The sequence below is a fragment of the Syngnathus typhle genome, linkage group LG3 (assembly GCF_033458585.1).
Source record: "Syngnathus typhle isolate RoL2023-S1 ecotype Sweden linkage group LG3, RoL_Styp_1.0, whole genome shotgun sequence".
Lineage (NCBI taxonomy): Eukaryota > Metazoa > Chordata > Actinopteri > Syngnathiformes > Syngnathidae > Syngnathus > Syngnathus typhle.
In genome coordinates, this window is record NC_083740.1 from 6,529,060 (window position 1) to 6,543,805 (window position 14,746).

Sequence of the window (14,746 nt, forward strand, 5' to 3'; positions counted from 1 at the left end):
GACAGTTGTTTAAGGATATTTGCTTTATATACTGTGTGCTTGGGAAATTACACCTTTAATTAAAACAATAACAAGCTTTTAAAGATTAAGTGACAAAATAGAAAGCATGTCCAATCCACCCAACCTTTTGATGGTTTAATCTGTTTAAAGGGTTTTTGTTGTTTGAAGGGATTGATTTGGATGTGTGAGATTTCTTTGGCTGTACCCATTGTAAGTTTATTGCCAGAACAGAGGAGGGAACCTTGCATTTGTACAATTGAACTTAAGATTGCATTGATTAAAACATGAAAGAAAAACAACACAGAAGAACTTCTAACATAATATTCCAACTTTATTGGTCATGACAGAATAGATTTGGTGGATGTGAGCATGTTTCTGGTGTCTTAATCAGGGTGACTGACGTGTTGGTTCATCAGGTCCACTGTTGAAATTTCAGAAATTTTACAAACCCATGTCCACGTGTTTCATTAAAATGTACAATTTTTATTTCCTGACCTTAGATGCAGATTCAGATTTTACTTGTCTGAATCCACAACTGTTCCCTTCTCAGACACGTAAATGCCATCCAAGAACTTTCGGATATCCTTATTTTTCACTGTGGTGGCTTGCTGGATGAGAGCAGCTGGAAAAGGAAGAAGTGAGTGAATTAAAACATTGAAGAGTTTATAGAATAAGAATGTCCAGCCCCAGTCCTTGAAGGCCACTCTTTTGCCTGATTTAGACTTGTTCTTCTTCTAACATCTAATCTAAATGATCACACGTCAGCACTCGAAGCTAGTGAAATTTATTGCTTATGTTGGCTAATTAATCATCCATAAATTGCAGTGTGTGCACACAGACTGTAAAACCATACCTGAATTTGACACCAACTCAATATCGTTGCCCTCCAGCACCAGCTCATCCTTCTGGGCTGCCGACACCATACACATCACACCTGGGAGTAAAAACACCCAACAAATTTGAACCAATTAGGCGTCATCAAACAAAAAGGAAAACCAGAAACTCAAACTGAGCTCAGACAAAATTTAAAGTTGCAAATTTCAGACCCTAAAAAGATAATTCTTCCAATTGACAGGCATCCTTAATATGATTTTACCAAATTAGTAATCTAGCCCTACATGTAAGACATTTTTCCCCCCAGTTTGTGAGACTGGTAGTGCAGGCTACCCTGTGTTTCTTAAACATACAACCAATGTTTATGTTTTGATAGAAATGGTTGTGGATATAGGAAATTGTACAGAAATTAGGGGCTATTTAAAATTCACAAAACTGCACAGAAAAGGACACAAAGATGGAAAGCAATGCTCTGAGGGCTCAGTCAACATAGAAACGTCAACATTCAAAACATACTGACCTGTCCTCATTCTGACACGACGGATGTACTTCTCACCGAGGAAATTTCTGATCTCTACCAAAGATCCATTCTCTTGCATGACAACATTGATGGGGAAGTGGGCATACACCGAACGCATTTTGTAACGGAATCCCTGCAGTGAGACAAGAGTGTGGAAAGAGCAGTATAACGCAACGTCAATGACAGATAGTGGTAGATGGTCACAATATCAGGCAAATTGCTGACACAAGGTTGAATTATGATTATTCAAGATTTGTATGGTGGTAGTGAAACGTCAGCATTGTCAAATGTGAATGTATTCTTCTGCAGTGAGTCCCAAGAATTGGAAAGGTTGAGTGACCATCTTACCAGAGTGACTCCCTTGATCATGTTCTGGACATGACTGCAGATGGTGCGAACTGTTGCCAGCTCCTTTCGGTTCCCCCACCATTTTTCGACACGCAGCTGAAACAGAGCAGCTAAGCAAATCAAAACGAGCGACTTGCAGTAAACAAAACTCTGGGATCAAAATAAATAAGGCAATTAAAACTGCATTTTAGTGGTGCTTCTGTAGAAAATCCATGGATTAATCTCTTAAGATCTTCATATTTGTTTTAGAATACAGAGCTGTAGAAACAGCCTTTAAATAAAGTACATTTTCCAATACATTAGTTTCGATTTTGCACACTTTCCCCACACCAGGAAATGCATGGATTCTCATTCATTGCATACATTAGTAGTGGACCAATTAGATTAACCTTTAAAGGTTATTGTGCAATAAAAGTTTGTCCTGCAGTAACAGCCAAAGTGCCCTAACATTCCAACTTGTCGAAACAGCATGGTCTTCTATACCTTCCTTTTTTTCTTGCCCAGCATACGAAGCTCCAAGTTGATGTGATTGAACTCCCTGATAAGTTTGCCACGGGGGCCGGTGACAGTCACTTTCCGCCCCTTCAGCTTCACATCGACTGCAACAAGATGCAAAAAAAGAAAATGAGCACAAGTCATCAAGACACGCAACAGCAAACCGGCGTTTACTTTACCATTGTCGGGAATTTCGACTGTCTGGCTGCTGAGAATGGTCTTCATTCTATGGATTGGGATAGGAACGATTAGTTTATGTTAGCATTTGGTGTGAGGTTTCTTGCTTGGTTTTATGCTAATATTCATAAATAAGATAAACACAAGCACATTTAATGTTGGCACAGATTATTGACTTGTTTTGCAACGAAAAATGCGGTGAGCAGGAGCCTCACAACTGCTATTATAGCCGTCGGCCTAGAACAGCTAACCCCGGTCACGTATCAAACATCCCTATCTTTCACACTCAGACGTGGCCCTGACACAAAATAATACCCCCTGGGTACAAATATTAGTAAGAGCGTAATGGCCGTTGAGGTAGAAGTAAAACTAATATGAAATTTCGCTTGATGGACTTTGATTGTATCCGATGACTGAATTTTTTGGGTAAGCTCACCTCGCTGGTAGTGGAGGAAAAAGAGCGAGGAAGTACGTCACCACGCTGTTGTAGCGTATGTGAGTGACGTCGCTAGACGTGAGCAATGGATCGCAACGAACTGCTACTTTGCCGCAAAACGTCCAACAGTACAAAAAAACGACGAGAAAGATCTTGTTCTGAATTTTAATCTTGCCCTCATTGTATCATGTGACGAAGTTAATGACGCTGAGATATTAGTTTATTGGGGGAAGTCTATAATTGACGTGATGGTCATCTTCCAGTGAACAAAACACTACCCTTCTTTACATGCTTGAAACACTCAAAAAACAAATTGAAATAAAATAAAGTTTTTGTCCGACCATCAATGTAGATGTAAAGAAGAAAAATGCGACTACAAAACTGAAAGTATATCTGCTCTTCTTCTGAAGCCGCTACCTGAACGCAACATCAGACCAGAATAATCGCTCGTCGATGTGATCGACACTGTCCAGGCCCGCAACTTGCTGTCATGGCGTTATTAAAGCAAAGCGTCGTTGTATTTGGCCGTTTCTCCGGCAATCGCCCATGGCTGGGAGCGACGAGTATCACACACGTCAGTACTTCATTTCAACACTGTATAATGTATTCGTTTTGGCAACATTTTTATTCCTTCGATCGCTCCATTGGTTAAGCTCAGTTCCTCTGATCAGAGTAGCAAGGGCAAAGTTTCGTCTCGACATTGTGCATCGCATTTGATTTATTTGAGTTATTCCTTCTTTATAGGGCTACACGAGCGGCATTTCATCTGCGGCCAACTCCTCTCCGAGTCCGACTGACCGGAGCAAAGAGCTACTGAGCGATAATGAAGGCCCTACGCTGCAGGACTTCATTTCAGGGGAACTGTCAGATAAAGATCACTGGACAGAGTACAGAGGCAACTTGAAGAGGCAGAAAGGCGAGAGGTGAGTTTGTGTCCGACTCTCACAATTGGACAACCCTATGCTGTTTACGTTTCAGACTATTAAAAAAAAACATCCTGCATTGCCCTAACATGGAAATTTCAGGAAACTAGTTTTTGTCTAACACTATAAGTCCTTTTTTTTGTAGGCTTCGGTTGCCTCCTTGGCTGAAGACAGAAATTCCTATTGGGAAGAACTACAACAAACTGAAGAACTCTCTTAGAGACCTCAATCTTCACACTGTAAGCCACACAAAGTGCACTTTTTGTACGTTAATCTGCCACATATATGCACAAATTCAAATTGTGAATTGGTTCATTCCATCAGGTATGTGAGGAAGCCAGGTGTCCAAACATCGGCGAATGTTGGGGAGGAGGAGAGTACTCAACAGCCACAGCCACCATCATGGTCAGTTTGTACATGCAGTTAAAATCATCCATGTATAATGGATGTGCATGAAAAATAATTCATCGGCTGTCATGGGCTATCTCTAGCCAATCAGAAACTAGTAAAAGCAACAAAAAGCACACACATTAAACTAAATTGTCTTTGGAATACATTTTGTCACATTTAATGTGTGCGCTGTTCTAGCACATAATCATTTTTCGTTGAACTTCCATGATAAAATGTTTGCATTTTCAGGACCATTGTGATCTGTTATGTAATATTTCCTTTCTTCTTATGATTAGCTGATGGGAGACACATGCACGCGCGGGTGCCGCTTTTGTTCTGTCAAGACTGCTCGCCTGCCACCGCCTCTGGACCCCAAAGAGCCTTACAACACAGCAAAGGCTATCGCGGCATGGGGGCTGGACTATGTGGTGCTCACATCTGTGGACAGAGATGGTAAGATGGGCTCCTAAATTCCCCAAGTTGGAGGCTTGTTATCAAACAAAGCGAATGTTATTTCTGTCAGGGTTTGTTAAAGGCTGCAAAGTTGTTTGCAAACAGTTTCAATGGTCGCAAACAGTTTTTCCATTGCCGTCAAATTGTGAACTAAAAAAATTATTTGTGAGAAGAAAATCTGTTTGATTATATAAAGGATTTAAAAATGCAACATCTAAGCGTTTCAGTATTTCTCTTCATTATTCAAATCTCTTCATAACTTTCTTTTTTGTAGATATTGCCGACGGAGGCGCGGAACATTTTGCCAAGACTGTTTCTCACCTGAAGGAACGGTAAACAGACTCCTTTAGGCTTCATCATCTATCTCTTTCCTCAATTTCAAATGTCCTAGACCGCGTCACCAACATGGTGCTAGCAGGCACCAGGTACCCCCTAAAAATCAAATGAGGAATCATTGTTAAAAACATGACTAAAGTGAGAACATCATGCCATCAACAATGGGGAGCTGAGTTATGCTCACATCATGCTAAAAATTATATTTATTAAAAAGTTCAATAGATGCAGATGAATTGTAACAGAAATACAAAGTATCCATGCTGTCTTCCAACATGTAGGAACTCTCAAATCCTGGTTGAATGTCTGACACCTGATTTTCGGGGTGACCTTGCGGCAGTGGAAAAGATCGCCCTGTCAGGTCTGGATGTGTACGCGCACAACGTGGAGACGGTCCGTGAGCTGCAAAGGTATCACACATGCATGCCTTGTATGCATTTGTTCAGGGTGGATGCACATTTTCACTTGGCAACAGAAGTAAATGTCATTTTTAAATCCTGTTTTCTACAGCTACATAGTCATGGAAGATGAGCATTGTTTGTCTTTTAGTACCAGAAGAGATGCACAGTAAAATAGATGAGTAACAATGGCAGCCAAATTAAGAGAAAAGCAGATCTTCTTTTTTCATTCCTTGTCCTCACACAATTTAAAAAACAACAACACAAGAATGATGTTTCAGCACTATTGTTGTCTTTTTCCACATTCTTGACTCTTCACATAAATTCCCTTTGTTAATTTTCAAATTTTTACACACAAAAGTCAAAATGAAAATGATCAATCAGAAATGACAACTAAAAAAAAAAAAAAAACATTTTGAAAAGGGGAAAAAAACTTGTTGAGGCTGCTCTACACTCCTTTGTTGGTCGTTGAGCTGAGGTATGTTGCCGTTATGCTGATGTTTGATGTTGTCATGACATCTTGCACATTTATAGGTGTGGTCAGAAAAAAAAAAGTTCAAAGAAACTGTCAAACTTGCCAAAAGCAATTATTTTCTCTGGAATGAGGTCCAGCGAGGTAGACTTTGGTACATTTGTGTTACTGTAAAGGTGGAGCTTTTAAGGCATAAAACCTTTTAGTACGTATAATAATAAAAATATCTGCTTGTATACCTTGGAGTTATTTTCTCCCCCCTAATTCTAGACACGTACGAGATCCTAGAGCCAACTTCGACCAATCTCTGAGCGTTCTGAAACACGCTAAAAAGGCAAATCCGGCGCTCCTTACCAAGACGTCAATCATGCTGGGATTGGGAGAAACTGACCAACAAATTCACAATACACTGGCGGGTACGTGCGCAGGGAATGTGCCGTATTTCTCACGAGGTGATCACAGGTCGTAACTCTGTTTTGGTGATTTTGCAGAACTGCGTGAAGCTGCTGTAGATTGTCTGACACTGGGACAGTACATGCAACCCACTAAACGCCACCTAAAGGTTACGTCCAGTTCAGAACAACTCAAATGACTTTGGGTTCATATAATGATGGCATTTTACGTGTGGCTTTAGGTGGATGAATACATCACTCCTGAGAAGTTTGCACACTGGGAGAAAGTTGGGAATGACATGGGCTTTGTTTACACTGCCAGTGGGCCGCTGGTTCGATCATCCTACAAAGCAGGTGAGAACTGAGGCTTGGAAGGTCATTGGTGAGATGATCTCAACTGCTTTGTCTGCACCTTTGACAGGTGAGTTCTTCCTGAAGAATTTGCTGAAGAAGAAAAAAGCAGCAGCAGCAGCAGCTATCACGACAGACTGAATAGCAGCAGGGCTGCAAACGCTACACCAGTGCCATCATGCATAATTTCAAGCCACAGCCTAACACAGAACTTGATAAGAAAAGCACATGCTTACCTGAATGAAATAAACAACAGCAAAGGGGGACCATCTATCATGAATGTTTTTGAGATGATTAAGGAGAAGGCAAGCGGGACCGGGCCAGCAGGTATCCAGACAAGCACCCGGGTGTCGGCCGTCTGCATTCTTTGCACTAATTACATCCTGTCCCCATCCTTCAGGAGCACCTGATATTTTCTTTTTCAGCTATTTAAGGGGCACTTTGATACTTGTTGCCGCCATGGCTGCTGTTAGTTGGGTTATTTAATGACAATGCTTTGTAATATCTAAATTATTTATTGTATCTGATCACTGCTTGGATTTAAAACCGGCTATAATTTACACACAAGTGTCTCTTATTTCAGACTGATGTTTATAATATACAACTATCTTTGTACCTTAACTCCAGTTTCTCGTGATTAAAACCTTTGAACACCAAAAGTGTGAGAAAAGTGGTATGTTTCGGATTTTTTTTTGATGAATTATTTCATTTTGAGACATTTGGGAAATTAACAATCACTCATTTGTGAGTTGACATTTTATTGCATTGGCCCTTTGAGTCACGGGTATAGCGGACACTTACAGCATTAGGATTTATAAAAATAGTTAGAAATTGTCCTAAAAACAGTTGTAATGCGACTGTAAAAAAAATAAAAGTACACTACGTCATGACATTCTTGATTTACATGTAAAACAGCTTGATAAATACTAGTGTATTCAATAAACTATTTGTGTGTTTGCAGAAGTTCAACCATTACATGACCACAGTCAAAATTTGGGACTGAAAATCGAACTCTATCGTCAGCCCATTACGGGCAGGCAGAGCCGTAAGTCACATGGCTGGTCTGGCTTGTTTAGATTGTAAGGCAGGATTTGACAAGAGTCCAATCAAAAAGTTGAGGGAGGAATGTGGTACGTGCCAACAGCCTTAGATTTTGTTTTTTTTGGCAGGAGGCTCGCTGGAAGTGATGCGGGGACATACAGCAGCGGGAGTGTAGGGGATTCGTGTTTCCGTCACTTTTTTCCCTATGGTCTCAATCTGCGATGAGGAAAAAAAACATTTTTGCCATAAGATTCAGTTCAAGTTACAGTGGGCACCTCACATTTTGCACCATATTGTATCACGCAAATGTATCACCTGGAAGCCAATGTCCTGGAGGTGTGCATGAAGGTTGTCCAGCAACCTGCGACCGTCAAATATAAAGGCTGGCTTCAGCATCTTTTTGTAAATCTTCTCGTAGTCCAGCTCCTGCGGTGACATGAGAGGGGTGACTAAACTCATTCTTAAACTTTAGGCGGCAAGCAAAAAAAAAGTGAATAATGACCTTAAACATGTCCCACTCGGTACAGATGACTAATGCATGCGCACTCTGGCAAGCCTCGTAAGGGTCACTGGTCACAGTCACCAGCTCTGAAACTGAGTCAGCAATTTCTAGTTAGTTTTGTCAGCCGACACACTACTGTAAGCAGGACGACACGCTTTAATAGGAGGTACTTCATCCATTTTGTAGTGCTTCTTAGCAGATACCAAAGTCATGTGGCATGCACTCTACCTCTTTCTGGCTTGTCCTCTGAGATGCTGGGGTGGGACAAGTCCTGAATGATTTGCTCTTTCAGAACTTTGGGGTCATAGATGAACAGCTTGGCCCCTTCATCCATCAGATACTTGGAAATGTAGATACTGGATGACTCTCTGAGGACCACAAAAAATGCTTAAGGAAGGGGAAAAAAAAAAAAATCCCTAGTGGTGGTTGATTGTATTGCAGGCAGTAGAATTACACCATCGTCAATTAAATAATTATTTAATTAACTAATTATAATTAAATAACTATTTCACAAATGTGAGTATTATTTACTTTATATTTCCTATAAGGTTGAAAGAACAAGTTTTCCCACAGTCAGACGCATAATGGCAGGTTTATGATTAACGTAAGAATGTTTACAAGGGCGTAGGTAGAGAACCAACCTTGTGTCGCCCGTGTCTTTTTTGAAAGAGAAGCCGAGCAGAGCGATTTTTTTGCCTGACACCGTGTTGAAGAGGCAGTCAATGATTCTGCAGGCAAAGCGCCGCCTTTGGTACTCATTCATATCTATCACCTGCGCAACAAGAATAGAAAAACATCCAAGATTCATATACAGTAAGTACGCCATTAGAAACTTTGCTGTCCTCACCTGTTGCCAATAGGAAGCCACCTCAGGCAGGTTGAGGGCCTCACACAGATAAACCAGATTGAGCACATCCTTCTGGAAACAGCTTCCACCAAAACCTGGAAAAGGGGAGACAAAATGTATAAAGGCTTTAAAATTGAAACAAAGCATGGAACAATCTCACATTATTTCTAATTCTGAAAAACCTTTCAAATTTGAAGAACGTCAAAGTCAGCAGGCGTCATTGAACCCAGAAGAGATTGCAAGAGACCTTGGAGCTGGTGTGTCACTCAGTTTTATTACAGGAGATACTTTAATTGTGCTTTTCCTCATAACTCAGTTTTATTACAGGAGATACTTTAATTGTGGTTTTCCTCAGAAGGCGTTTGTGACTGTGAAGCCATAAAAGGTCAACGTCTAGAAACAACAAATTGATGGGTAACTAGTTTTGAAAGTAGAAGTCAAGGAAAATTGTTTGCTCAGCTATTGTTCAATTTGTTTTAAAAAGTGGCTTGGGAACAAGAACATCAACAAAAAAATACTAGCATAATCATAACGCTATTAAATTTGAAGACAAACTGAAATTTTGGTACCCATTTTAGTACGAAACAGGAAGTAAACATATAAATGCTTTAGCAGGCTACATACAGCAAATCACGTGGCAGGTACATTCCACGACAGGTGTCAACATACCATTTCTGTTATTTGATTTTACTAGCTCACTTGCATTCTTTCTTTTTCAGCATGGGAGAAAACATGGCGGAGTATTTATCTTAAAGGGAAAGTCAACCCCAAAGTTTTCTTTACTATATTGTGTTTTTTGCGCCCCGGCCAGTCTAAACACATCAATCTGAATAATATTGGGTTTGTGGAATAGCAATTTAGCAGCAATTATCACCTGTTTTGGCCATTTTGTCACTTGCTGTCGACTGAAAATGACACCAGTGTTACTCACCTTGCTATCCGAGTTTGGTCATGTGACCCTTGCAATTTTAGCTGAGGGTGGTCGTTACCTGAGCAACTGTGATGTCATTTTCAATCGGCAGCAAGATGGATTTTGCTGCTTAATTCATATTGCACGGCCGCAATATGAATCAGAAAATAGTATTTGGACCGGTGGGGCTGAACAGAAAATATTGTTAAGAAAATTTGGGGCTTGACTTCCTCTTTAACAAGGGCAAAACATCGAAACGCTTCCCTTAGCACCAATACCCAGAGCAGTGTCACCACGTTGGAATTAATACAAACAGTTGTCTATAAAATGCCTGGAGTGTGTAAAGTTACCACTTTTATTGGTAGTCAAATATGTGCTTTTAATTGGAGGCAACGGTTTGTAGAGCTTTCAGGCTGTAAGCACACTTTAATGTTACTGTTAATTGTGCAACTGATCGAGCCTCTTTGTACTGACTGACACGGATTAGACTTTTTTGCTATTGACAAAGGTTATTTTATATAGATATAGATAGAAGATTACTGAACAAAGATATGTACAGTCGTTGAAACAACCCATTATTGTAGTTCATCTGACCTAGCATTTGGGGACATTATACAGCCATGGAAGAAAGAAAGAAAAAAAAGACACCAGCCATGCTTCTCCAGTTCCCTGTTCATCTAAAATGCTCCATACACTTGTTTGGAGAAAATAACTTGGGGAAAAAAGCTCATGGAATTTGAATTTAAGAGCAGTCTTTTCTTCTGTCATTTTGTCATTTGATACATTTAGTGGCGTTAGACATTAAAATGAACAAGAAATTGAAGAAAATACAGTGGCCTCTTTTTTCCATAGCTGTATAACACAGATTTGATCAAATATTTGGGTAAAATATTTAACTGACCTATTTAGTTCAAATCAACTAATCCATCCTGCTGGGTCAAATTAACTACTACCAATCCGCTTGGGTTAAAAAAACTAAAACATTTTGGTTATTTTTAACCCAACCCTTTTCTATTTATACTTACCCGATTCGGACTTATCTGGTTGGGTGTCGAGTTGAACGTCATAGCCGAAATTAGTGGCTGCACATGAACGTCGAATCGATCGTTTTTAAAAGTGTCAACCTCCTTTGATTTTAATGACGTGTTTCAGTAAACAACGAAGCTGACGCACAATTTTCAAACAGCTCAACTCTTGGCTGTGTCACGTCACTGCAATATTTGAAATACTCTCGATGTTTAACACATCTGACCTTCAGTGCCAGGGTGTTCAAACCCCGTCCTGCATGTTTTCCACGTCTACCCCGTCCAACACATCTGATTGAAATGATCCGGATTGTTATCAGGGCCCTTTCGAACTTGCAAATGAGCTGCTCATTTTGATCAAGTGTGTTGGATGATCGAGATGTGTAAAACAGGCAGCACAGCGGCACTAAGTCCGGCTGTGGACTTACCTGCTTCAGCCAAAAATAATAATACATTCATAATGGTTGTTTTAAAATGTTCATAGTGCTGCCTCTCTTACCCACGCTGGCTTTGAGAAACTTGCTCCCTATTCTCTGGTCCATGCCAATGGCCGTGGCGACCTCCTCCACGTCGGCCCCGGTGGCCTCGCACAACGCACTGATACTGTTAATGCTGCTGATTCGCTGCGCCAGGAATGCATTGGCTGCCTGCATGGACCAAATTATATGAAATTAATACAAAAATGCAAATGCATCACTACCAAGTCAGATTTTCTGTTAGCCGGGCAAGAGTAGAGTTTCAAACAATGAATCTCTGAACTGCAAGGCAGACATTCTTACCATTCCTCCACCGTGCTATCCCACTTTAACTCTATTCTTATCATTTACAATTATTATTAGCTCTGGACGCACCAGTTTGGACAGCTCTGATGACCACGTGTTGGTGGTGATGATTCTGGCCTTGGGCACCCAGTGTTCATACACGGCACATAATGCTCTGATAGCCCTTTGACCCTCTGCTGTCTCATCTCCACCAATCAGGACGCGGTCGGGCTCCTTCAGATTTTTCACTGCCGTTCCCTCCGCAAGAAACTCCGGGTTGGACAGCACCTGAAGCAGAGGGGCATCGTGAAAAGGTAGGAGAGCAGAACACGGACTTTCATTTTTAGTGTTAGTAATAATACACACATGTAGGTTAAGGCTGGGCTTGGTGTTGGCGTCGAAGATCTGTCGAATACTCTCAGCTGCTCGTACAGGGACAGTGCTCTTTTCTGTGACGATCTTGTAGCCATCAGACACTTGCACAATCCTCCTAGCGCAAGCTTCAATGAACTTGAGGTCTGCGGCACGGCCCTTCCCCATGCCGTAGGTCTTGGTGGGTGTGTTTACCTATAATATAATTCTTTTTAGTTGGAAGTGAAGTGGAGAGGCTGAGCTTTATTTGCGTGTGGGTGTGTGCGAGCGTGACTGGACAACTTACAGAGATAAAAACAAGGTCAGCGTCCTTGATGGCTGAGTCAATGTCTGTGGAAAAAAATAAGTTCCTCCCCCTGCATGATTCGACCACATCTTTGAGGCCAGGCTGTGGGGAGAGAACAATTTGGTGAATGAGGCGTCACAACCCCGCACTCGTCACGATGATGTAAGAGAAACGAGCCATCTGGAAATGTTTCACCCCCCCACCCTCGGTGTTGCAATATTCTGGTCACAAATGGTTGCATCTCGACGATTGCTCAACTGAAGCCCCTCTAAAAATTCTGTCCAGCTCACTATTTCTGACCACACCCAGCAACCACGATGAGCTGAGACCTTTCAAATCGGGCAAGGCAATAAAGGAAGCTTGGCGTGTAGCCTCTTATCAGTTGGTGACATGTATGCCACTCAACTGAATGACTAAACAAACCTCACCAGGCGGCTTATTGGAAAGCTCTTGATGCCACCACACCCTTTACCCAAGAAAGCCCAACACTAAAAGTGGTCCAATTTGGAGTTCAAATAACATTTCTAAGCAAATCTGGAAGTCCAAAGCCTCATCATGTGAGAATAAATCAGTGAGCCTCGAAAATCACAGTGCAATTTTACCTGATTAATGTCACTATAGTATTAGGTTGGAGTTAGCACTTTGTTACTTGGTGTCTGTCTTTTTATCACCATGGGTTGGTGAGGAGCATCATTTCGATTCCTTTGTATGGTACATGAGAAGAAATTGACAATAAAACAGAGGATTTATTTCCTTATTTTGAAGAATGGGATTAAAACCTATGTAAAAATATTTTACTAACGTGGTTTTTCACATATTGGAAATGTGTTTATATAAAATGTGTTGTAATTTCTAAACTATTCCCCTGATTTTGATGTAACTACCCCCAAATGAAAGCTGGGCGTCTCTACTTGAAGCACATTGAATCTTTGTGCTTTGCAGTACAGAGCTGCAATGCCACATTTTTTTCCACGCATGCAGTGTCGAGTTACACTGCAATTAAATGAAATAAAGTTGACACCATACCTCATATATGGGAAGCGTGTCTGAGTTCCAGGCTTTGATTCGGGACTCGTTGACATCAACGACAGTCACTATGATTTCTGGACACATTTGTGCAATCACACTGCATGTTGGGCCTCCCACATAGCCAGCACCGATGCAACAAATTCTCTTTATTTGGAACATCTGCATATGGATGGATAATTGGGACAAAAGGGGTTAGCATTTCGTTTCCAGCATCCAATGAAGTAGTATTGTGACACACAGTAGACCCAATACTACTGCCAGCAAACTGGATACAGTGCCTATACTGTGTGAGGGCTTTCGATTTTGTTCTATGTTGTACCTATCTTTTATAATCAGCAAAGAAACATTTTATCATTTTATATTCACTTTAACATGTTGTCATTGAGGAAACTTAGACGACTGGTAAATGACTTGACTTTAGTGGGGACTCGACTTGACTTGAGACTTAATGCTTGCACTAAAATCCCACCACCAGTTCCAGTCGAACCGTGATAGCCAGTTCAGATAAAGAGCCTTTCATTCCACTTCAACGCTCCACTCACACACGCATACACCTTCCTGCAATACAAACCGCTAGTCAAGTACCACAGATTAGCAACACATCGCCCGGGCCGGTTCATAGTAACATGTCCAGTCAATGATAAAGATGAGGTGAATAACCGGCTATCTTGCTTAACGCAAGTTTAATTTAACCCTCTGCCAACACGACACCCAACTTCAGGAAATTCTTTAGCTTCTCTTCTACAAAGTGTCTCAAAGATACACTGGACGCGATGAAACGATTCGCCCGAGGAACACAAATTCATTAAAAAGGGAGTAAGAATCTTACCTTCGAAAGGGTTGTGAACAAGTCGACCGCTTCAATCCTTGTTTCCACTGATGACTGAGACGCGGCTCTGTCAGCGTAGTAACATTTAATGTGACGTACAACAACTCACGTAGGCACGCAAGCTTCCGGTGTGTGGCCCTTCAGCGTAAAAGCATTATCCTTTCGAGACGTACAAAAAATAAAAGCTTTACGATGGATACAGTAATCAAAGCTATCGCTTATTAATAACTGGCATAATGGAAACAAAAATGAAAAGAAAAAACGTACGTAAAAGTACTGGCAAGTAGAACAGGTTTGTTTGGATTTTTTAAAGCTTAATCTTAAACATGAATTTTAATTATGGGTTTGTTCAGACATGAACCGTGAGAAAGTCACACCCTGTTAATGCCTCTTATCCATTATATGTTTTATGTACATGTAATGCAGTAAATTTTCTGCATTTAATATTAATATTTATAAATTAAGGGCTAGGTTCAGCAACAGGTGGATTGTTTTTCCACAAACAGTATAGCTATAAATTATAACACATGGCAGAATCCAGAATCCAATTGAAGTACTTATTCATTCAAGTGTATGAGGCACCCTGGGATTGCCACTATTTTGAGGAAATAAAGTTGTGTGA

General features: G+C 40.8%; 3 protein-coding genes across 4 annotated transcripts; 1 reads left to right on the forward strand and 2 right to left on the reverse strand.

The window, feature by feature from the left end:
* Positions 1-310: 310 nt before the first annotated feature.
* On the reverse strand, positions 311-2,538 carry rpl9 (ribosomal protein L9). The gene is made up of 7 exons (XM_061275387.1): positions 2,377-2,538; positions 2,186-2,301; positions 1,703-1,798; positions 1,355-1,487; positions 854-934; positions 496-622; positions 311-421 (listed from the first exon to the last, which is right to left on the reverse strand). Exons 1-6 carry the CDS (start codon positions 2,420-2,422, stop codon positions 516-518), a joined length of 579 nt encoding a protein of 192 aa, XP_061131371.1. The 5' UTR covers positions 2,423-2,538; the 3' UTR covers positions 311-421; positions 496-515.
* Positions 2,539-3,248: 710 nt separating this feature from the next.
* Positions 3,249-7,181, forward strand: lias (lipoic acid synthetase). Its single transcript, XM_061275262.1, has 11 exons — positions 3,249-3,384; positions 3,555-3,733; positions 3,879-3,972; positions 4,058-4,138; positions 4,420-4,576; positions 4,851-4,908; positions 5,191-5,319; positions 6,050-6,195; positions 6,271-6,341; positions 6,414-6,525; positions 6,593-7,181. The coding sequence occupies exons 1-11, from the start codon at positions 3,301-3,303 to the stop codon at positions 6,661-6,663; spliced, it is 1,182 nt and encodes a 393-aa protein (XP_061131246.1). The 5' UTR covers positions 3,249-3,300; the 3' UTR covers positions 6,664-7,181.
* Positions 7,182-7,263: 82 nt separating this feature from the next.
* ugdh (UDP-glucose 6-dehydrogenase) lies at positions 7,264-14,334 on the reverse strand. 2 transcript variants are annotated; one of them, XM_061275260.1, is made up of 13 exons: positions 14,125-14,334; positions 13,293-13,454; positions 12,267-12,368; positions 11,975-12,175; positions 11,699-11,896; positions 11,347-11,494; positions 10,848-10,904; positions 8,913-9,007; positions 8,707-8,837; positions 8,294-8,433; positions 8,066-8,157; positions 7,879-7,989; positions 7,264-7,779 (listed from the first exon to the last, which is right to left on the reverse strand). In XM_061275260.1, the coding sequence occupies exons 2-13, from the start codon at positions 13,452-13,454 to the stop codon at positions 7,669-7,671; spliced, it is 1,548 nt and encodes a 515-aa protein (XP_061131244.1). In that variant the 5' UTR covers positions 14,125-14,334; the 3' UTR covers positions 7,264-7,668. The 2 variants fall into 2 exon arrangements, with proteins under 2 accessions (XP_061131244.1, XP_061131245.1); XM_061275261.1 differs by lacking the exon at positions 10,848-10,904 and having other exon boundaries at positions 14,125-14,328.
* Positions 14,335-14,746: the final 412 nt, after the last annotated feature.